The sequence below is a fragment of the Spea bombifrons genome, chromosome 8 (genome assembly GCF_027358695.1).
Source record: "Spea bombifrons isolate aSpeBom1 chromosome 8, aSpeBom1.2.pri, whole genome shotgun sequence".
NCBI lineage: Eukaryota > Metazoa > Chordata > Amphibia > Anura > Pelobatidae > Spea > Spea bombifrons.
This window is the reverse complement of record NC_071094.1, coordinates 21,156,157-21,180,171: the sequence shown is the minus strand read 5'-3', so window position 1 is coordinate 21,180,171 and position 24,015 is coordinate 21,156,157. Positions and strand designations below refer to the sequence as shown.

Genomic DNA, 24,015 nt, shown 5'->3' with positions numbered 1-24,015 from the left:
AATTCCTACTAAACAAAAAAAAAATACTCAAAAAGAATTTCATCTAAAGTTAAATTCCTGGGATGTGGGGCCTCTTGCATGTGGATGGTGGTCATAACGTGTTGGAGTAGATCCCCTGCGTGTTTCTTGAGGGGTTATTCGATAAGGTGCAGGAGAGAGATACAGCCATTGAAATCTGGCTTTCCCACCGGTCCAGTCTGATGGTGGAGCAGATTGAGGGTTTTCTGCTGGACTTAGGCATCTTTATTGCTTGAGAAGTAGAAAGCTTTCTACCTGTTCTTGTGTTGTTTAGGTTGGTGTAAAGGGCCCTTTACTCTCTTTGATGATGTCATACCCCCACCCTGCAAGAGAGTAAAACATTTGTATCATTTTATAGCAAAGGAAAAAGGAAAGCTCCAGTGCCCCACGCATTCTGTAACCTGTAGGGCAGGGTGACCAGACGTCCCCAGTTTCCAGGGACAGTCCCCAGATTGAGGACAAATTATGTCCCTGGACGCAATACCGGATTAACTTCCGCAGGGGCCCTGCTGCTGCTTACCCGTCTCTTGCTCTGCCCAAGGGAAGCAGGAACCCAGCGGAGTCATGTGACATTACGTCACCTTACATGACTCTGCTCCGTTCCTGCTTCCCCTGTGCGGGTCAAGAAAAGTTGTTTGTACAGAGTATGAGCAACACAGAGGGAAGCAGCAGGGCCCATGCGGATGTCTGCAAGCGGGACTGAGATCTGCAGTTCAGGTAAGGGGGTGGGGGAGGTTGTATGAACGAGTATGCGTGATTGAGGGAATGAATTAGTATCTGTGAATTAATTAGTATATGAATGTTTGTGAATGAGTAAATTAATGTGTTTGTGATGGCATCAATACACAAGGGGGGCAGCCAGGCAGATTTCAGCATATATTGGCTGCTTGTGCATGATAGGACTGTGATTGCTAACAGCAATCACACTCCTCTCATGCCCAGGTTCCAGCATGTACTGGTTACCTGGACATAATAGGAGTGTGATTGCTGTTAACAATCATATATCCCGTATTTGCTCGATTATAGACGTCCCTGATTATAAGACGACCCCCCCAAAATCTGAATATTAATTTAGGAAAAAAAGAAAAAGCCTGAATATAAGACTACCCTATAGGAAAAAAGTTTTACTAGTAAATATTAATTCATGTAAACTATGTTTTCATATTTAATAAAAGCTATGATTGAGAAAAATATTTTTTTTGTTTTTATTTCCTTTTATATGCCAACCTACCCCCCAGTTATGCACATCTGCCCCCAGAAATCCCACTATGCCCCATGATATGCCTTTTAACCCCTATATGCCACTCTACCTCCAGAAATGCCTTATACCCTCCTATATGCCACTGTGCCCCATGATATGCGTTTTAACCCCCTACAGGGGGCCACAAGGCTAGGTGATCAGAAGCAAGGGAGTTCTAGCAAGGTCAGCTAGTTAACATGCAAGGGATGAATGATGTCTGACAGACACCACAGCTTGGAACACACAAGCACTAACTGAGGTGAGAGCTTATATATAGGGTCAGAGGCTGAAGCTCCTCGCCCTCCTTCGTGTAGTACATGCCACCCTGCCGCCTGCAAGCTATACAAGGTCGGGGATGCGGCCTACTCTGCAAGTGCATGCCGCCGTTGCGGCAGGTAGGGAGCCTCAGGACCTGACACGTCGATGGACACCATCGTAAACTTTCATGGTGGACAACTTACTAATTCAGAATTTTTGCTGAGGTGACCTGTTGTAATTCTACATCATCACACAAAACCTAGCTTTCACGATGAACAAATTACTAATCCAACATTTTTTGCTGTCCCCTGTAAAACCATAGCCCCAGACTCAACATCAGGTCAGAAAACGAGAGCGTCCATAGGGTGTAATATTTTAGTATAAAGTAGGGATAGAGAAAATGTAACAAAAAAAACCAACTTTATTTTGCCAGAAAATAAATTACAATAACTGCAGAACAAACTTAATACTTGTACCAGCCAAATGCTAATACTAAAACAGTTTAGTATAGGTGCATTTAGTCAACTTTTTTTTAATTTTTTTGTTATTATTATTTCGTATTTGTATTGTTTAATCATTTTAACTGAATTTGGATTATATATGCTGTATAAAAAAAGTACCTAAATACTTTTTAAAACATCTGTCAAAATTGCAAAAACAACATATAATTAGTTTTAGTAAACTAATTACCACTAATTAAAGGGATTCATGGTTGATGCCAAAAAACATGTTAAAAATGCCAAAAATCTAGACTTTGGGGTATAATATGGCAGTAACACCAGCAATTAATTTATTGTACATATAACATTTTTTCTTTTAATGCAATATATTTTTTTAGTGTAGGAAAAACAAGAAACCCATGATAAAATTCAGAATTGCATCATAAGATATTTGCAGTCTTCTTAAAAAATAAAAATACCGAATATATAGCAAACAAAAGCTAACTTCCCATACCGGGAGTCGAACCCGGGCCGCCTGGGTGAAAACCAGGAATCCTAACCGCTAGACCATATGGGACGTCGTACAAAGTAAAGCCTCGTTTCAGCCACCAACGAACATCACAACGAAGTGTATGCACTACTTTCAAGTAACCAAAGGTTTGCCTTTAGTGTATTACAGAATTACTGTTTCCATGCTTTTTATGTGGTAAATATTACTGCAGAAAATATATCAATAATCTAGTACACTGCAACAGATAAATCCGTGAACTTCAACAACGTAACAGAATTACTACACCGACCCATAACTGTGTACTAATGACCACACGTTGCCGTAACTATATTTTCTTTAAACGCCATAAGTATGTTATGGACTACAACTCCCAAAAGTACTCGAGAGAAAAGGACGGAAACGTTATCAGGGGTCAGTCGGCGAAAACAACACATGCGCGTTAGGTAGCAATGTGAACGCTGTATCGTAACAGGCCATCGGAGCTCGCTCTCGTTTGGTGTGTCGACTTCCGTTGTGTTCATGTGACTGGTCATGTGACACAGAGAGCATCCGGAAATTGGAGTGAATTATGCGAGGCTGGGAATCTCTTCGGAATTAAAAGAGTAAAGACTTTGAGGGTATAGTTATAAAATCATATAGAAGGGTAATGCCTAGGGGGGGGGGTGTATATATATGTAATGTACATTTTTGGTTCTCTGGTTAAAATGTAAATATATATATATATATAGTGTGTGTAAGAAAAAAAACACATGTGACTGGTCATGTGACACAGAGGGTAAAGTTATAAAACCATATAGAAGAGTAATGCCTAGTGAGAGATATGTGTGTATATATATATATATATATATATATATATATATATATATATATATATATATATATATATATACACACACACACACACACACACACTTACTGGAGGAATAAGGTTGAAATAGCTGTATTAATGAACGTGTTATTGTTAGTCAAGCATGCATCACATTATTTTAGACCTCATACATGTAAAGATCAGGTTGTCAGTATATGAAAAGTACTGCTTAAATGAATAATGGTATTTTATTAATATGTAACACTCATGTAGAATGTCATCAAAATGTCATTGCTGTATAATGTACATTTTTGGTTCTCTGGTTAAAATGTAAATATTTATATATATATGTGTGTGTGTGTGTGTGTGAAAGAAAACAAAGCAAAACCAATACATTTTAAGATGAGGTATTTGAGTTATTTATTTGAGATCTGTTTTAATGCTGGCAGGCCCCAGGTCCTACACTGAATAAATACGTGCACTGGGTTGTTAGACATGTTGTTGAAGTATGTTGTGATTTGTTTCTGTGAGACCTTTGCTGAATTTATCCTCCTGCCCCATAGATGAGCAGCCTGTAAAGACAGTCAGCAGGGTTAGCAATGCCCTATACCTCTACCAGAGACATAGAGTTTGTGTTATTACACTGTAATCTGTTAGTTAACATGTTCAAAACATATTATCAGGTATGTTCAGTTTAGGACACCCCCCATATGTGTGTGTATTATATTTATCTGTTGTTTTTTTTTTAACTAATTTGTGATCTTTTCGCTACAGAATATTATTTTCTTTGTGTGATGCCCAGCACAGCCATGAAGAAGAAGGTAAATTATGTGACTATTTGACTAGTCAAAAGCAAGGACATATTCTCCCTGCATGTCTGTTTTTGCTGTATTCTATGTGAATCCTGCCATTTTGAAGTTGCATTATGTTTTAAAGCTTTACTCTGCCTTGATATAGTTATGCTAATCTTACAGGTAAGTATTTATAGCTCCCTTGCTATCAAATATATATGAATAAATCAATATAAAGGACCACCCCAATAGTTATATGAAAAACCTAAATCCAGGTGAGTTTTCATAGAATTCTTAAGACTACAAAAATGTAGACTTTACATTCTAGTTTAGTGTAGGTCAGTCTTCAGGCAATGCTTTTGACTTGCATATACCCCTTTACATCTGCCCAGCCTATGTCATTTAAAACATTATTAGAATTACTAAATACCCTATAATTATCTATTTTATTCCACAGTCAAACAATAGCAGAAAAAAGTAAACTCACTATGGAATAGAGATGTGATTAGCATTAATTGAGATGCTAACTAATTCATTTCAATTAAGCCATATTACGCTGTCCGAATGTAAATAACAATAAACAGACAGAGCTTCTTTAGGTTTAACTAATTGTGTCCGATTAGTGATGCCTTTGTTTTCTGGCAGGTTCTTTTAATGGGAAAAAGTGGATCTGGAAAGACCAGTATGAGATCCATAATCTTTGCAAACTACATTGCACGAGACACACGTCGGTTGGGCGCAACAAGTAAGAAATGTCTTCACAGGCAGGTTTAATATGGTATTTCTTGGATTGCATTGTTTAACATTAACAGTTGTTTTTGCTCTGTTGCAGTTGATGTTGAGCACTCGCATGTCAGATTCTTGGGGAATTTAGTGCTGAACCTCTGGGACTGTGGTGGGTAAGTCTCTCTCTCATTAGTCATGGTTAATATAAGGCAGTTTGATTCTTATTCTATGCTGTGTACGAAAGCCAGACTCCATAATTTAATTATGGGGTTTATTGTTAAATCCAGGGTACTAAATGACAATGTCAGAGTTTTGTCTACTTGGAATCTCCAATTTATCATGTATAATATATTGTTTCCACAGTCAGGACACATTCATGGAGAATTACTTCACTAGCCAGCGTGACAACATCTTCCGCAATGTAGAGGTTTTGATCTATGTGTTTGATGTGGAGAGCAGGGAGCTGGAGAAGGACATGCACTACTATCAGTCCTGCCTTGAAGCCATCCTTCAGAACTCCCCTGATGCCAAAGTGTTCTGCCTAGTACACAAAATGGATCTTGTGCAGGAAGACCAGAGGGACCTGGTTAGTCGAAACATGTAAACATAGCAGATAAGAACCTTTTGGATCATCTATTATGCCTAGTTTTCTGCTGCAAACAACCTAATTGTCTTACCTGTTTCTAACCATGCAGATTTTTAAAGAGCGTGAAGAGGATCTAAGGCGTCTTTCTAGGCCGCTAGATTGTGCTTGCTTTAGGACATCTATTTGGGATGAGACCTTGTACAAAGTAATTATGGTTTACATTCATCAGTCCAGTATTATCAATTGATATGGGGGCACAAACATTTTATCAGACTTTGCTTTATAATCTGCATATATTGTTTTCCAGGCATGGTCGAGCATCGTCTATCAACTTATTCCAAATGTACAGCAACTGGAATCCAATTTAAGAAACTTTGCTCAGATTATTGAGGCTGATGAGGTGCTGCTGTTTGAGAGAGCAACATTTCTGGTGAGCGCTTGCAATTTGTGAACGTCTTATGTGGCCTATATCCAGCAATGTAGAGTTTGGTTTCTTTTACTGTAAGGAAACAAATGCACGAAGGGAGACAATATAATTTTTTTCTGTGTCTATCAGGTCATCTCCCATTACCAGTGTAAAGAGCAGAGGGATATCCACAGGTTTGAGAAGATCAGCAATATTATAAAGCAGTTTAAACTGAGCTGCAGGTGAGAATCTGCTTGGTTCTGTGTCTCTTCTTAACCCCATTTAAAAAAGATTCACTGTGTACAACATGGACTGGTCTGTGCAACAAGTGTACCTTGTGTCCTTTTATGCAGTAAACTGGCTGCCTCATTCCAGAGTATGGAGGTTCGGAATTCTAACTTCGCTGCCTTCATAGACATCTTCACATCCAACACCTACGTTATGGTTGTGATGTCAGATCCTTCAATACGTAAGTTAAAGCCCTGGTTTTTCTTTCCTGTAGATCTTTGCAGTAGTTTGTGCACAGTATTACATTTCTTCAATCATTGGGCATCAGCCGTAACAGTTCTCACACTCTCATCTTTACTCTCAGCACCAACACTAATGTACTCATTTCCTTCAACAGCATCTGCTGCAACCCTTATCAACATCCGCAATGCCAGAAAGCATTTTGAGAAGCTGGAACGTGTTGATGGTCCTAAACACAGCCTCCTGATGCGCTGACCTACCTGTGCGGCTTCCATCTCCTTTACTAAGCATGTGTACAGAGCTGACCTCACATTCAACCCCGGTTCCAGCATCATATTGTGCTGAACTTGCAACTGGAGTTGACCTCCACCATAACGTTCAGAATATTAATACCCCACACCACTTTGAATCATTACAATTACAATTTTAATTGACACAGAACCTCCACCTGGGCTGGACCTTCATTGTGACCTCAGCACATTAAATCATGATGAAACACACTGTCTCAATTTTTTTTATTTTTTTTTGAAAGTATGAAAAAGCATTCCCTTTATTGTAAACCCATAACTTACACCTTAGTCACCCACCTACTCATAAGAGGAAAAGAGAAAGACCTCTGCATCAACTATAAATTTCAGGCTTGAGGTAGACCTTTATCTTCCAACCTTAATGTTTGAATTGGATTGAATCTTGCTCTGCTCTGGTTTAGAATAGAACTATTCAGATATCATATTGTGTTTTATGCTTTCAAATAAAATATTTATGCTTAAAACAGCATTGCATGTTTATTACAAAACATTGACAATCGAGAAACTGTACTTTGAAACTGAACTTATTTAATGTTAATATAGCAAGAAGACCAATGTTATTGTGAGTTTTTTACTAAATATATATATATATATATATTTTTAAGTTACATTTTTTTTCTGGTGTAGATGCTGATCCTTCACATGGCTGACTCATGTCTAAATGTAATTATTGTCTGCTTGTGCCCTACATGACCGCTGGGAAAGGTGCTGGGTTGTGCTTTGGGTCCTGTCACTAGAAAAAAAAACTTTCCCCAAACTTAGTATTATGAAAATCTAAAAAAACAAGGTACTATGTAAGTGTGATGTAGCCTTAAACATAAGAAAACCTTTTTTTTTTTTTTTCATTTGTCTTACTCATTCCTATTTATTAACTTTTACAAGAACGAAAAACAGTCAAGAAAGGTTATTTTCCATTGTTTCCACTGTTCTCACCCTGCCTGATGATGAGCCCTACTTCCCTGATCATACTGTGTGATTAGCTGCAGAAGATCTTCAGAGACATATCCTTCATTGTCATAAATACCCTCATAAACACCCCTGCAATGTGAATCCCATCAGTTAAACAACGTTTGGCATTAGCTTTGTTACACTAAATTGTTGGCACAAAGCCAATGATGCTGGCTTGTGACGCTGGCAACCTTTCATTAGCTTGTTTTCAAAAGCCTTGTAATGGGAGATATCATGCTGTCTTAATGTTAGACGTCTACTGTCGTTAATTGATGGCTGTGCAGGAACAATATTGTGTCCTTGACTGATAAAGGGTGAATAATTTACTCCTGTTAATTGTTTGTTTTTTGCCTGGTTAGAGCTTATTTTTACTCATATTTGTATTACTCAGGTGGCAGACAAAGGAAAACTAATTTTTACAGTTTTCCATCTCTAAAGGAGGTTTCAGTTTGGTGTAAGTAAATGTGCTAATGCATATGCCTATGACATTTTGAAACATTAATACACAACAAAGTTATGTCTTCTAATTGTACCTTTATTATAAAATGAAAACCAATATATGTTTTTCTACTAGGTTAAATAAAAAAAGAATAAAACCCCCACTGGAGACTATAACATAGATGCGTAGTGGCATTGAGGGTGTGTATGGAGTGATGTTGGCTAGATGACCAGTCCGGTCCTGGTAACCTACACCCAGTATGATGGAAGTTTCCCTCTCCATCACGTTCTCACTGCTTCGTCCTACTGTTGGTTACCCTAGATAATTTATCACTACCCCGAGTTGAGCCATTGCAATGGGCCTCATTGTTGCAGCGATGGACCAGAGTTGGTTCATGGGTTGTAGGGCGGCTCTTAAGAAGGCGCTGCAAGACCTGCTTATCAGAGCGCTCCTTCTGGAAATCATCCTCGTATATCTTCAGCTGTAGGCACAAGAAAATTAATTTCAAATGTGTGTTCATTTCCGTAAAGAAAATTAAAATACAGTAGTATCTGAAGTGTATATCTGTGGCTGTTCTGCTTCATATCCAGTTGGCCCTAATTTATGCATTTAGGGAATCCACCTTCTATTCCTGGAAGTTTTTTTTACTTGGAAGGTACACAGCCGAACTGGCTACTGTAATACTGAAAAATGTTCTGTTAGGCTACCTGCCTCACAGCTAGTAGCTGACCATATTTGAACGCTTTAGTGAGGAGCACCAAATAAAGACACTAGAGCTGAAGTATACCTCAGCCTCAAGTCTCAGTAGCGGCCCACCACTTCTGCTTCTGGTGTTTCAAGGCTAGTGGCTTCTCTGGTAGTGGAGCCAAGTGACTGTCAAATAAGTAGATGTTGATTGTGTGTATGCCACCATTTCCCATCTGGTAAAATGTCTACTATTATTATTATTTATTGTTTTTTAAGGCGCCATCAAATTCCGTAGTGCTGTACAATGGGTAGACAAAACATAACAAATTTACTGAGACAACAGGTGAGAAGGGCCCTACTCAAACAAGCTTACAATCTATAGGGATTTAGGGTATTCCACAATAGGTAAAGGGTAAAAGTGCCAGTGCAAGGGATAGACCAGCCACACTAGTAAAAGTATTGCAGGAGAGGGACTAGGAAAGGTGAGCTAAAAGAATGTGGGAGTGCGTTAATGTGCTATGTTGTAAGCGTCCTTAAAGAAGTAGGTCTTGAGGGATTTTTTAAAGGAATAAAGGCACGGAGAAAGACGGATAGGCTGGGGGAGAGCATTCCAGAGGATAGGGGCAGCCCTTGAGAAATCTTGTAAGTGGGCATGAGAGCTAGAAATCAGAGGAGAGATTAGAAGGAGATCATTGGATGAGCGGAGAGACCGGTTAGGAGTGTATTTAGAGATGAGTGAGGAGATGTAGGGAGGGGAAAAGGGGAAGTAAGCATGATGTGTTTCCTTGGCTGACCACTGCGTCTACGGTCCAAAACATTGCCCATTTCTTTGTGCTTCTTGAAAAGAGCTTGTATAGAACATCTGAAAACGCCTGTCTGCCCTTAGATGTCTGCCTCGGAGAGACCTTGAGGATGCAGTATTGTGTCTTGTTGCTGTGCTCAGCCTTGCCCAGTTATATGATTTTTGACATTAAACTGTCTTCAGCAACCTCACCTTGTTTGTGAGTTTGGCTGTTCTTCATCCAGTTTTATTCCTCCTACACAGCGGTTTCTGTTTCAGTTAATGATTGTGTTTCAACCTACATATCTACATATTAATTGATGATCATTAGCACATGTTTAATCCCATGTCATGACATTAAATGTGCGAAGAAAGCGATCTGCGATCGATTTCTTCACCCAAATGGCGTTGCTGTAATGCCTCGAGGCATTAAGCAACACCAAGATCGGCAGCAGGGGCTCCGTGTGACCTCTCCCCCAGACATCAACATACGCCATATATTGTATGGCGTCGGACGCCGTGTTTAAAAGAGCTTAGTGAAACATTCAGCAACACCGTAAACCCACCCCAGGATGCACTGTGACCGTTCTGGAGAGCAATCACAAGTGCCACTGCGAGAGACTTTGCCTCTCGCAAGATGGGTGGCATCCTTTAAAAAAATAAACACATTTCCAAGAGGCTCTCCCCAGACCCCCTGCGGATTGAATACAGGTACTGCATTTAACAATGCAAGTCAATGGAGCTCAGCTTTCTAATCAAAATAAATTAGTAAAAGTAAAATAAATAAATAAAAATAGTTTGGAAAAAAAAAATGTCACCATCAGGGGAACCTTCCAGTTCCAACAAAATCTAATATATATATATATATATATATATATATATATATATTTATATAAAGATTATTTTTATGAGCAAATCCAAAAATAATTAAAATACTGGCATGTTAAATGCCCACGGGGTGTCTAGTTAAAAAAAAAAAAAAAAGAAAAAAGAAATATTTTATGGGGTAAATAGAATTGGCCCAGTTCAAAGATGTCCCAAAAACAGGACATGGACAAAGAATGACCAGATGTCTAAATTCCAAAAACAATGCACACCTCTCAAATGTGTCCTTTTACTAGTGCAAACATTGATGAAGGCTGGTGGTAAAATTTGTGCATGGAAAGAGTTAAAATACCAGCATTTGAATTACCCTGGGGTGTCTAGCTGTAAAAAATATATGACTTGAAAAATACACACTTCCCAAATGTGGCCTTTTAGTCCCCAAACAACAGGACTAACCCATGAATGCTCTGGAGATGTTACTTAACATATATTGAGATGTTGTTTGACAGTGACATATACCATGAGCTGTAATTTCATACCTGAAGAAAAATGTATGTGGAAAAGAATCTGCCAAAAAAATACTACCACAAAGTTTGACAAAGACTGGTTGGGGAACTAGTGCATAGAAAACTATAAAATACTAGTATTTGAAATACCCTGGGTGTCTAGTCTAGTGTCTAGTCAAAAATATATGGTTTGATGGGGGTAAAAAAGTTGTTCCAAACAGAACAGATCTGGAAAAAGTAGTTTTAAAATAGCAAAACACTATTCACTTTTCTCAATTTTTCACCATATTTATACTTTTTTATAGTAAATTATATGATACAATCAAAGTAATCTACAGAAAGCCCTTCTTGCCCTGAACAAAAACAATGAATAACTTGTGTGGGTTCAGTAAACCCGAGCACCGCACAAATGTTAAAACAGCCATTGTCACGAGGAGGGGAAAAAAAATGAGCCATTGTCACGGAGTTGATCGTACAACTATATGCCTACAAAATCCCTGACTTTGTGCAAGTGTATGTAGAAGAATTGATGCTGTTTTGAAAGTAATTGGTGGTCACAACAAATATTTATTTGATTGAGAGTGTCCTCATCACTCACTTGGCATTTTGTTAAATGAAAAAAAATAAACTATTATTAACCCCTTAAGGACAATAGGGGTTCTTACTCGTAGTATATTGTGGGGCAATGGCTCTTTTAACATTTTTCAGTGTTGCTGTTTAGCTGTGATTTTCTTCTTTCTCATTTCATGCTCCCACACATATTATATATTATTTTTTTTTCAGGACAAACAGGGCTTTCTTTAGATACCAATTTTATCATATCATCTAAGTGCTGTCGCTCTGAGTCCCGATCACGTCACTTTTTGGATAAGATATCCTCAGGACCCTGAGCTATCCATCAGTACCCCGGTCTTTTTCTCACCTAACCTGTATATAAGCCAGTGTGTTTCCCCAATAAAGCCGGGGTACAAGGCATCCCCGTCACATAGTACATAAATCAATACTAAAGTGAGGGGCAGGCTGGGGCCATAAATATACATAGTGCTGGCTCGGGGAGATACAAAGGGGGGTCAATAACAAAGCAGTGTGGAAAATACTTTTTTTTATTGTTGTAGCTTAGCCTGTTCGGACGTGGGTGTCAGTGAGGCAGAGCCTGTCCTGGTTTGTGTGTTTTGGGTGTCGGTGTGGCAGAGCCTGTCCTGGTGTGTGTGTTTGGGTGTTTCCTGGCACTTTTCCTTACTGTAGGAATAAATTGAACTATTACATTTCTACTTAGACAGAGATAAAACACCTTCCTGACTTTGTAGTCACTTCAGAGGACAAACATTCTAGGCCTAGAAATCAGCGAGAGGAAAAGTAAAGGTATTGTGTTTTGTACTCTATTTCAATCTGCATATTTTAGTAAAAAGGATTAGTGGCACTAAATTGTGGCTTCAGGCGTCCGGGGTGTGCTGACTTTTTTTTAGTGTACTGAAATTTGGTGTTATCGCTCTCTCACACTCTCTCATACTGGTCACTGGAAGTTCAACATGGCACCTCATGGCAAAGAACTCTCTGAGGATCTGAAAAAAAGAATTGTTTCTCTACATAAAGATGGCCTAGGCTATAAGAAGATTGCTAAGACGCTGAAACTGACCATACAGCGGTTTCACAGGACAGGTTCCACTCAGAACAGGCCTCGCCATGGTCCAAAGAAGTTGAGTGCAAGTGCTCAGCGTCATATCCAGAGGTTGTCTTTGGGAAACAGACGTATAAGTGCTGCCAGCATTGCTGCAGAGGTTGAAGGGATGAGGGTCAGCCTGTCAGTGCTCAGACCATAGGGCGCACACTGCATCAAATTGGTCTGCATGATGCACAAGAAAGCCGCAAACAGTTTGCTGAAGACAAGCAGACTAAGGACATGGATTACTGGAACCATGTCCTGTGGTCCGATGAGACCAAGATAAACTTATTCGGTTCAGATGGTGAGGAGTACAAAGACAAGTGTGTCTTGCCTACAGTCAAGCATGGGGGTGGGAGCGTCATGTTCTGGGCCTGCATGAGTGCTGCCGGCACTGGGGAGCTACAGTTCTATGAATGCCAACATGTACTGTGACATACTGAAGCAGAGCATGATCCCCCTCCCTTCTCCAGACCTAAACCTTATTGAGCATATGTGGGGAATCCTCAAATGGAAGGTGGGTGAGCACAAGGTCTCTAACATCCACCATTATGTACATATTATAGAGTTAAAATGGATGTCTAAAGCAGATAGCCTTGGTTGCATATTTCACAGAGGTTACTGGAAATAAATTGTATTCATTTAGAAATGTGTGTGTGTGTATGGGTCCATTATCAGAGGCCTGAGAGTTTGAGGGTACTGCACAGTATCCCAGCTGTTCCTAGCACTTCATTCTTCTGGACAGAGTGTTCTGATGTCGTTCCTGTCGGAGCCACTCTCTCAGCTAAGAAGTAACAGCCCTGAGTGCTCTGCTAACTCCTGGGACCACTTTGGCCTTCACTCTCCACATCTTTTCTAGTTCTTCTTTCAGGCCCTGGTACTTATCCAGCTTCTCATACTTCTTCCTAATGTTGCTGTCACTTGGCACCGCTACATCTATCACCACCGCTGTCTTCTGGTCCTTGTCTACCATCACGATGTCGGGTTGATTGGCCAGTACCTGCTTGTCTGTCTGGAGCTGGAAGTCCCACAGAATCTTAGCCCTGCTATTCTCCACATCCTTCAGTAGAATCTCCCATTTGGAGGGTTTAGCCCATACTATGTGTAGATATTACTGTATATAATGTCAGCTACTTGGTTGTGCCGATGAGTGTACATTGTTCCTGGGAGCATCTTACACCCCACCCACACACTATGTGTTGGACTGTCTCAGAAGCCTCTTTACATAGCCTGCACCTTGGGTCCTGCCTACTGTGGTTGATGTCTGCCTCCATGGATCTGGTGCTTAGTGTCTGCTCTTTTGCTGTCATTATCAATGCTCCAGTGCTGTCATTGAGTTGAGCTTTGCCAATGTCAGCCATCTCTGCTATCTGTCGATGGTATATCCCATGCAGGGTCTTGGCTTGCCATGGTACTTCCTCCACTAGATCGTCCTTGCATGTCTGGTGCTGGTTCAGGCATTCTCTCAGCAGCTCATCTTTGAGTGCCACCTTACTAATGTACCCCCATAGGCTCTTGGTTTCATCCAGCACAGTGGCTTTGACACTTACCAGAATCCCTCCGCAATTTATTCCGGCTGGTGTACAGTCTCTGGGTGTTGGACTTAGGGTGTACATTGTGAGTAGCTTCCGGGTCTTCACATTGACAGCCTCCGTCTCCTCCACTGGCCAGCGCACTATGCCGACAGGGTATCTAATGACTGTCAGGGCGTATGTGTTGATGGTGCGGTTCTTGTTCTTCCAATTGAGCTGGCTCTTCACGATCTGCCTTATCCTTTGGAAGTACTTGGATCTTGCTGACTTCTTTACTCCCTCATTGTGGTTCCCATGTGATTGTTGGATACCAAGGTACTTGTAGCTGGTCTGTATGTCTGCTATGTGGCCTCCTGCTAGTTGAACCCAAGCAATCTTAAGTACCTTCCCTCTCTTTACTACAATCCGGCCACACTTCTCCAGTCCGAATGACATCACAAGGTCTTCACTGTTAATCCTTGTCAGGTGGATCAGCGAATCAATGTCTCATTCGCTCTTGGCATACAGGTTGATGTCAACCATGTAGAAGAGGTGGCTGAATCCTTGTGATTAGCTGACTGAGGGGTTCAAGCCTATGCAGAACAGCAGCAGTGCATCACCTTGGTATATGACGCACTTGATGATCACTTGTGCTAACTGTCTTGAGTTGGCTTCCAATGTTGTCTTACAGACTCCCATACAGTTCTTGTGGAAGGTCTTTAGTGTCTTGTTGCCTTTGTAAGGTCCAGGCATTCACAGATCCATGTTTGTGGCATTGAATCGTAGGCTTTCCTATAGTCAATCCAGGCTGTGCTCAGGTTGGTCTGTCCGGACCTGTCTTGGGCGACTGCTCTGTCTATGAGCAACTGATGCTCGGAGCCTTTGGTGTTGTTCCCAAAGCCCTTCTCAGCTTTGCTCATGTTTTGGCCCATGTGGTCCTGTAGTCTGGTGGCTATGATGTCTGATAGGACTTTCCATGTTGAGAGGAGGTAGATTATTAGCCGGTAGTTAGAGGGTGTTATGACCTTACCAGGGTCTTTCTTGATCAGCACTGTTCTTCCTTGTGTTGCCAGTCTGGGTGGGAGCCTTATGCTAGCGGGTGGTGCATTTGTGCTGCTAAGCGTTAATGTACCTCTGTCAGTTTCTTCAGCCAGTAGGTGTGGACCATCTCTGGGTCAGGTGCTGTCCCACTCTTCACGTTATTGACTCGCTGTTGGATGTCTGCTACTGTGATGGTGACTGGTTCCTATTCTGGGAGATTGCTGTGGTCAGCTATCAGGTCCAGCAGCCACCTTTGTGTTGTGTGTTTTTTCTTTCTCCCATATGTCCTTCCAGCACCACTGAATTTCTGCTGCTGGTAGTTCTGTTGTTACTATGTTGTTGCACTGCAATTAGGAGCAGACCTTGGATAGTTCTTTGGAGAACAGAGCATTTATCTTTTTGGCATCCGCTTCTCTAGTGTGTCTCCTTAGTCTGATAGCCAGTGCTGCGAGTCTTTGTTTAGCTGTCTCAATGGCTTCAGATGGAGTTAGGCCCCTGTATTTTCCAAGTAGGCGAGTCTTTTTCTTAACCTTCACACCCTTCCATAGCTCTACCAGCTGGCTAACTTCTCTCCAGCGTGCCTTAATCTTGGCAAATCTTCAAATCTCAAGGTTCTCTTGTACTTCCTGAGTGTGTATCCAAGCATTTCCAGGACTACAGTAGCTGTAGCGTATACCTGTTCATTGGTCTGAGTTATGGTGGTAGTAGGGATGGTTGTGAAGTATATTTTGGCATTTTCTAGAATACTAGGTGATGTTCCTTCTCCACTGAGCTTTGTTAATCGATCCCAAGGATTGACTGTGCCTAGTTTATCCATGACCTTATGCCTCATCTCAGCTGCTGTGCTCTGAAATGGCAGGGGTGGTAGGGAAGTTTCGGCTTCTGGTGTTGGCCGCATGGTTTGTTGTTCTTCTGGGTCTCCTTGCATCTCTGGGACTCATCGCATCTGGGTTCTACTGTGCAGTTGGTCGATCTCAAGTTGTGAGTAACGTCCTCTTCACTATGGTGAAACGCTGGGTTTCTAGCTGTTTCCCACTTAGTGTTCATGTAGGTCTTCTATCCATCCATAGTTTCCTCATACGCTTCATATATTGCCTCTCAATTGGTCTGCTGTGGTAGTAGCACTCCATCAGTTCCACCAACTGTTCCAGTTAATATATACATATACACAGTGGGTGCAGCGACTAGGATCTTTTGGAGACCTAGCAACGGCCCTGTCTGGAACTGACATTCACATGTAACAAAGTAATAGTATGCTCTAAATATTAACTTGCCTGGAACAACAATGTAAAAATATACTAATGCTGATCAAATCTTACCTGCTCCTGTAGTATATGCATCTGCTCTCTCATTTCTTTTTCTTTCTTGCGTAGTTTTTCATTCTCTGTTTTCATGCGCTCACGGTCAAAGCGTTCAATTTTATAATCTGCTGCATAAATCTCAGTCTTAAAGAAGAGGAAAATGTTAAAAACAGATTTACACTTAATGTGTGCCACTGTGGAAGTATACAAGGACCTGCCAATGCAAGCACAATATGAAATACTGGCAGCGTGCTTTAAATACCTATTATGGAAAGGAGTGTCCCTCTTTGAGACTGAATTCTCTCTGCCTCTTCTCTCCTTGATGTCTTGATGTTTTTTACAAGCTCAAAATGCCTAGTGAGTATTAGTGTTGTTCAACACACTGTTTATTATGAAGTGTACTTACACAGACTATATCTATACTGTTTGAGGGAATAACTATATACCGTATTTGCTCGATTATAAGACAAGGTTTTTTTCAGAGCAAATGCTCTGAAAAATACCCCTCGTCTTATAATCGAGGTCGTCTTCTAATCAGACCTCAAAATGTCTGCTGGGGCCATGCTGCTTACCGGGATTTGGTTGCGAGCAGCAGGAGAACAGGAAGCTAGAAGAGTGTCACATAACTCTGCCTCCCCCTCCTTCCTCTGGGGGCGGGGCCAGAGAAGTTGCTCGCACAGCCGGCCCCTGCAGAAGTCTTCGAGTGAGAGATCTGCAGTTCAGGTAAGGGGGTGGGGGAGGGTTTTTGAGCAAGTATGTGTGATTAATGGAATGAATGAGTATTTAAATGTTTGTGAATGAGTGTGTGTTAGTATGGATGTGTAAGGGGGGTCGTGGTGGTAGCATGGCATAGGGAGGCTGTACTCACACTCCTATCATCCCCAGGTTCCAGCATGTACTGGCTGCCTTGGCTTGATAGGAGTGTGATTGCTGTTAGCAGTTATATATCCAGAAATGCCATATAGGGGATTAGAAGGCATATCATGGGGCAGTGTGGCATATAGGAGGGTATAAGACATTTCTGGAGGCAGAGTGGCATATAGAGGGTTAAAAGGCACATCATGGGGCAGAGTGGCAAATAGGGGGTATAAGGCATTTTTGGGGGTAGAGTGGCAACCCTGGGGGCAGATGTGCATAACTGGGGGGGGCAGGTTGGCAAATAAAAGGAAATAAAAAAATATATATTTTTCTCAATCATAGCTTTTATTAAATATGAAAATATTGTTTACATGAATTAATATTTACTAGTAAAACTTTATTTCCTATAGGGTAGTCTTATATTCAGGCTTTTTGTTTTTTTCCTAAATTAATATTTAGATTCTGGGGGGGGTCGTCTTATAATCAAGCAAATACGGTATATACATATATTCATACACACTATTTGGACAAAAGTATTGGAACACCTGACCTGTACACCAACTAGAAGCTTCCAACGATCACCTCCTAATCTTCAATGGTGTAGCTGAAATGCCTCGATAGGGAAAATTAGTGCATGGAAAGGGATAAAATACCAGCATTTGAAATACCCTGGGGTGTCTAGTTTTCAAAAATATTGAGGGGGTTAATTGTATTTGCCAGCTTTAAAGATACCCAAAATAGCACATGGAGCAGAATGACCAAATTTTGAAAGAAAATGGTTTTGAAATAGCAAAATGCCACTTGTGCTTATTGCTCAATAACTTGCAGAAAAAAAGCAAAAAAAAACTTAAAAACATTGGGTATCTTTAAACTCAGGAGAAATAGTAGAATCCGTATAGCAGGTTTTTTCATTAGCTTTTTGGATGAGTAAAAGATTTGTCAAATAAATAAAAAAATGGTATCTTAAGAAAGCCCTTCTTGTCCTGGAAAAAACCCAATATATAAGTTGTGTGGGCTAGTCCATGGGAGTCTGGTTCCGGCAGACCAGACAGGGTTTCTCGGTCACCCTGTGCCCCCCAATGAGCACAGGGTGTTCCTCTCCCTAACTCAAACATACCCTCATGTTAACACGACAGGTACAATAAATGGGTAAAGAGAAAATTACAGCTAAACACAAGCACCACAAAAGGGTTAAAACAGCCTTGGTGACAAAGGGTACAAAAAGTAAAAAAACAACCTGCTCCTTAGGGGTTAATGTCTATCTAGTGTACATACATATACAATCATTTAGCAGAGATAAAACATTTAAAATGGGAGGCGTGAACACAATGTTTTTAAATTTACCTATGATAATTTGTATAAAAGCAGTGTAGCAGAAGTACCTCAAAATATATATATTACCTGTGAAATTAATTTCCTTTTTATACTAATGTCCTTGTCCTAACACTCCCAGCCATCATTTGCACTCTAATGGAAATGATAGAGTATTCTGCTGAATCCCCACAGTTCAACCATGTTCAACCAATCACATCTCCTGCCACGTGATCTACTCACCACCAGAAAGCTCCAGCTCAGGTTCAGCAAACAGTCCAGGGGGGAAGAGAGAAAAGCCTCTCTGACACGCACAGAAAACGCACCCATTGATTTAAATCAATGGAATGTAACCTGTTTCAATTTGCTCAAAATCTTTGTCAACTATGAGTGTATCAGTGTTCTAGAGCCCTAAAGATTGTAAAACAGAAATGCTGATTTTAATTGCATAAATCAAAGGCATTGTTCTACATGCCTTATTTAATTGGATAAACAGCTATCAATAGGTTGCACATTTGCAGAAAAAGGCTTGGTAAAAACCCCACCCTTTCAGGTGCAAAGAAAGTGCCAATTTTAATTTTACTGAAATTTTGCTTTATCAAACCTCAATTTGTAAATACTAAATCCAGCACAGCCTCTTTCATTGTTCTACCAACTTGCTTTAGACACAGTCCTTGTAAGTTGTTTAGGATGTCTCTACTCCTGGCTGACCTAGCTGTTTGATTTTTCCAGTCAAGATTGATGTTTTAGTAATTTCCCAATTCCCCAAATGGTTTCTAGGTTACCCTTATGTCTTTGTATAAGAGCTACCTTTTAAGCTATTTTTACCACCCCTCCCTTTCTGTCATCTCTAACCTTTCTATTTAAGACTCTAAAGAGTCTGACGTCTAACACAATAATGATTTTCTTACCTGACATTTAAGGGCTTGCAGCTGCTCCTTCAGCTGGTTCATGTCTTGCTCAGTTTCAGTGCTATGTTGACTGTTGCATCTCCTATATTGGCTTCCCTTAGAGGTTTTACATGAAGGTTGGGAATTCAGAATCTTTGTTTTAAGAATATGATCTCCTTCCTTAGCACAGTGGTTTGAAATTTCCTTAGAATTTTCAGGGAATGGTTTGGTGGAGAGATCTGTTTGGCTTTGAGTTCTTGAAACGTCCACAACCTAAAAACAACAAAAGTAGGTAATGGAACATGATAGACATGGGATTACTAGGGATATCTGCTCCCGTTAACCCCTGCGATGCTGCGTAGATAACGGGAGCGGAAATCCGTAGGTTCGCCATCAGGGGTTAACTTGGCCGGCAGAGACCACTGGACTCCCTGCTCCAACAGTTAATAGTCCGTACGAACGACCAATAAAGTTGCTTGTACAGACCTTTAACTGTTGTAGCAGGGAGACCAGTGGTCTCTGCCGGCCAAGTGGCTGGGCCAAGATTTTAAAAGCCTGTACCAGCGACTCTATTGGTCGCCATCAGGGGGCTCGTCTGCCATCCACCAATGAAGTACAGGTGTACTTCATTGGTTGATGGCAGAGGAGGCCCCTCCAGGCGACCAATAGAGTTGCTCGTACGAACATTTAAACTCCTGGCGCCAAAGCTGCGGCGTAGTCCATACCACGTTAACCCCGTATTAACCCCTTCTACAAAAACCGGAAAAAAACAAACATGAAGAATGTACATGAATATTCACCTGAACCAAACACAGGAACAGGCGAATATTTGCGGAATACGAAGATTTTTCCCCCACGAAGACAAACACAAAGAGTTGGCCGGCGCCCAAGTCTACTAAAAGATGTTGCTTAACACATATCAGGTTTTTGTTTTGAAGTGATATTTACCAGGAGCTGTAACTGTATACCTGAATAACAAAAAAAGGTTTTTTTATGAGCAAGTGCTAAAATTAGGGCTGTATCTTCCCAAAAATCCTGGCATGGAAAGATTTCAAATACTAGCATTTGAAATACCCATTGGGGTGTCATGTTTAAAAAATGTATAGTTGTGGTAAGTTGAATTGGCCAGGTTCAAAGATGTACAAATAAGTTATGGGCACAGACTGACCAGATGTCAAAATGAAAAGAAGTAAATATGTGCACCTCCCAAATGTGGCCTTTTAGCCCCCAACAGGGAAACATATGCATGGGTAGTATCGCTGTACTCAGGAGATGCTGCTGAACACATATTGGGGTGTTGTTTGTCAGTGACATATACATTCATACCTGGTGGTAGAATTAGTGAATGGAAAAAGTTAAAATACCACCATTTGGAATACCCTGGGGTGTCTAGTTTTCACAAATATATGGTATGATGAGGTAAATTTAATTGGCTGGGTTCAAAGATGTCCCAAATAGGACATGGGGACAGGATCACCATATTTGAAAAAATGGTTTTAATATAGCAAAATGCCCTATCATTTGCATAAAAACATAAAAATATTGGGTATTTCTAATCTATTTAGCAGTTTTTTATCATTAGCTTTTGTAGATTAGTAAAAAAAAATGTGAGAAAAGGTGATTTTTAAAAAGTTTTTCAAGTTTTTGTTCCGGAAAAGAAGAATTATAACGAAACACAAGCAGCGCAAAAATGTTACAACAGCCTGGGTCACAAAGGGTACAGCAAGAATAGCATTGTCCAAAAAGTGTTGGTATGCTGAAAGGGACACACTAAGACATTTTGTCTTGTGTTGTATTAATTCCTAAAGAAGGTAAATAAAATGGTTGTAGGAGTGTATTGCCTGGTACAGGATCGTTGATTATTTATAACCTTTACACAAGCAGCTCTTTAGCAATACACATAGTGTTTGGTACTCACATTCGACACACCACGGTGAGCAAGAATGTTGTAGTGAAGAGACTTCTCCAAGTGTCTTACATATTCCTGCAGTTTTTGATTCCTCTTCATTTCTTGGAGAAGTGAGGTCTCGTAGAACTCCCTTTTATTCTGGGTATTTTTTAAAAAAGGTGCACCAGGGTATGAAGGGAACAAAATTATTATGTGCATCCAGACAATACTCTTTCTTGTTAAAAAGAAATCCAGTTTAAAACTGGAATGCCTATGTAGTTCATGCAGTCAACATGTCCATAGGCAATGTTTTTATAGAGCTTTACAACCATTACTGTTAAGAATGTTCTTTCTGATTAGGATAGAAACGGTAACGAAAATATAAATCTCAGTGCTTACATTGTTACATTGTTTATATACGTTTAAAAATACAGCTATGCAAAAGTATTATGAATGTGTATCACGATAAAATATCTCGTCCTTAGCTCTCATCTAATGGGAACCTCAAACATCAAAAACAGCAAATACAGTTTATATGAAATCAGTCATGGATATAGGGCTGCAAAGACAATTTCCTTGTGGCTTCCTTTATTACTTTATGGGGCACAAGTTAGGGTGCTTCCAGAGAGGGAGTTCATTTGGGAAACCTGGTTTTCCATCATGATCTTAAGACTGGGGTCTCCTAGCCGTGGCCATGGAACTCTGGTCTGGCTAGATTTCGGACTGCGGCCAGGTAACTTTCCATCACTGTCGCTCGGAGACCCGACCTCGGAGCAGAGCACTTTCGGAACTGAAACACGCTGGTTCTCAGAGCTATCCATCTGTACCCTGAGATTGCTGCTGCTCCCCCAGGAAAACCCCAAAATCAATTACTTTGTTGTGGGAATTGCTGGCTATAGTGGCCATACTGAGGCACCAGGCTGTCTGGGCAAGGTATTGTTTGCTAATGCTCTTATCAAGAATACTGTGTATATATATATGTCAGTGTGCTTTCAATAAAATTCAGTCTCTGTTTTACCTCAAAACTAGTTTTGTCTGGTGCTTGTACTAATATGCAAAGAGCTCTATTCGTTTAACCCTTGGAATGCTGGATCTTTGGTTCCTGTCCTGCTCTTAAGGAGTAGCTTCTGACAGTGCTTCTGTCACAACCACCTATATATCAGGATTTTCTATGCACTTTTGTCATGTTTCATTTGGGTTTAGTCTTATATGTCACCTGTTCATGCTCCAATATTAGGCTCAGTTTGTCACTATGCTTTCTCAGGTTGTGGACCTCATCTTGCAAGGCACGGGTTGTATGCTGCATCCTTTCTGTAGTGTTACGATAAATCTCATCCCACTGCTGATTCAGTTTCATTAGCTGCAAGTTAAATTAATGCTTTAATATAAGCATTCCTATAGAATAATAATAAGCATATTGCTCTGTATGATTATGTTTCATTTCTACGAAGTTTGTTGAAACTGAAATTTATGGACAAATTCAGGAAAAGCGGGGAAACATATGCAAACATAACTATACTGTTAAATTTGTACACGTTATACAATGATACCTGTATTTCACAGTTGACATCCCTGCTTTAATGTAGATGACCCAATTAAGTTTATCTTTAAATAATGACAAGTGATATTATGGTATATAATGTTGAAAGAAAAAAGATTTACTGCACCCCTAGGGAAAAAATAAGTACCACCCCTTACCCAGCGCTCAAAAAATAATTCTACATGTAAAAAAGCATGAAAAAAGAAAAGCTATACATGCACTTTTTAAAGACATAACCCCATTATGCTGTAGGTCAAAGATGTACCTCTGCATTGATTTTTCGGAGCTCTGTATTCTTGTTGAGAAGCTGAAGCTTTTCCTCATCAGAAGCAGTAACGGACATACTCTCTGTGATAACAGTTCTAGTGTCCTCAGAGTCCAATCTGTTGTTTGCCAGGGAGACACTAGGATCTTTGCACTGGACCTGGCTGTTACGCATAAATTAAAAAAAGGCACAAATAGAAAAAATTATTGTATATGTTTACCCATTTTTACCTTTCAAATGATGATCAGGTGCAGCATATTATTATCAACCATCTACCACCTGAAACAACAGCTTTGCTTACAGATAACTGCAGTCAGGGGAGGGTTTGCAAGACAGGCAGGGGGAAAACCCTTGGACTGCTGTAAGCCACTTAACCACTGCTGGGCTCTTTTCCCTCTTATGAATGTTCCGTTTGCTCACCTATCCAGGTCATATGATGAGATGTCATCTGCTGTCCAACCTGATGCAAAATCTGTTTCACCATCTAATATGGAAAGTGAGCCTGGGTAATGGAGGAGTGCTTCTGTACTCATTGTAACACTGGAAAAATAAGACATGCACTTTGTGATTCTCCATTTGTGCATTCAAGTAAAACGAACAAACAGCATAATGTTTTGAATGAACCTAGGAAATATTAAGGAAAAACTACTTAAATACAAATGGTGCTGGAATCCCACACATTCTCTCATAGGTAAAACGCTCTTCGGTGTGCTCCTAAGCTTACCTGGTTTTTAATATATTGCATTTCCAATTTACATGATCCGTTGTAGATTTTGAAATATTGACTGAAACTGGTAGATTAATGTTCTAAAGGGGGATTGCCTACATCTAATGATGAAATAGGAAAGATTAGTAGGACTTCAGTGCCTGCTTTTTATCCTTGACCATGCTAACATATAGACAACTTCAGCAGCTGCTGAAATTCATCTAAGTAATCTAATCATTAAATAGAGAGTTTGCAGGAGAATACAGTTGACTCTTCTGACTTCAATTTATTATGGAGG

The 24,015-nt window shown here is 40.3% G+C and overlaps 2 protein-coding genes and 1 non-coding gene across 3 annotated transcripts; 1 reads left to right on the top strand and 2 right to left on the bottom strand.

The window, feature by feature from the left end:
• Window positions 1-2,461: 2,461 nt before the first annotated feature.
• On the bottom strand, window positions 2,462-2,533 carry TRNAE-UUC (transfer RNA glutamic acid (anticodon UUC)). Its single transcript has one exon. It is a non-coding gene; the product is annotated as a tRNA-Glu (tRNA).
• Window positions 2,534-2,955: 422 nt separating this feature from the next.
• On the top strand, window positions 2,956-6,752 carry LOC128504011 (ras-related GTP-binding protein A). The gene is made up of 10 exons (XM_053474226.1): window positions 2,956-3,084; window positions 4,050-4,096; window positions 4,712-4,811; window positions 4,899-4,965; window positions 5,156-5,378; window positions 5,488-5,583; window positions 5,686-5,808; window positions 5,935-6,026; window positions 6,138-6,253; window positions 6,410-6,752. The coding sequence occupies exons 2-10, from the start codon at window positions 4,070-4,072 to the stop codon at window positions 6,505-6,507; spliced, it is 942 nt and encodes a 313-aa protein (XP_053330201.1). The 5' UTR covers window positions 2,956-3,084; window positions 4,050-4,069; the 3' UTR covers window positions 6,508-6,752.
• Window positions 6,753-8,031: 1,279 nt separating this feature from the next.
• Window positions 8,032-23,548, bottom strand: LOC128504010 (uncharacterized). The gene is made up of 7 exons (XM_053474225.1): window positions 23,432-23,548; window positions 23,012-23,174; window positions 22,423-22,566; window positions 21,237-21,365; window positions 19,340-19,591; window positions 16,278-16,403; window positions 8,032-8,428 (listed from the first exon to the last, which is right to left on the bottom strand). Exons 1-7 carry the CDS (start codon window positions 23,542-23,544, stop codon window positions 8,237-8,239), a joined length of 1,119 nt encoding a protein of 372 aa, XP_053330200.1. The 5' UTR covers window positions 23,545-23,548; the 3' UTR covers window positions 8,032-8,236.
• Window positions 23,549-24,015: the final 467 nt, after the last annotated feature.

What these genes read in the sequence shown, in the direction of transcription:
- LOC128504011 (XM_053474226.1), top strand. Translation starts at nt 4,070, where the DNA reads ATGCCCAGCACAGCCATGAAGAAGAAG. An exon ending in AGGAAGACCAGAGGGACCTG is followed by an intron (nt 5,379 to 5,487) that starts GTTAGTCGAAAC and finishes CTAACCATGCAG; the next exon opens with ATTTTTAAAGAGCGTGAAGA. An exon ending in GATGTCAGATCCTTCAATAC is followed by an intron (nt 6,254 to 6,409) that starts GTAAGTTAAAGC and finishes TTCCTTCAACAG; the next exon opens with CATCTGCTGCAACCCTTATC.
- LOC128504010 (XM_053474225.1), bottom strand. Translation starts at nt 23,544, where the DNA reads ATGAGTACAGAAGCACTCCTCCATTACCCAGGCTCACTTTCCATATTA. An exon ending in CTCACCGTGGTGTGTCGAAT is followed by an intron (nt 19,592 to 21,236) that starts GTGAGTACCAAA and finishes TGTTGTTTTTAG; the next exon opens with GTTGTGGACGTTTCAAGAAC. An exon ending in TGCATATACTACAGGAGCAG is followed by an intron (nt 8,429 to 16,277) that starts GTAAGATTTGAT and finishes TTGTGCCTACAG; the next exon opens with CTGAAGATATACGAGGATGA.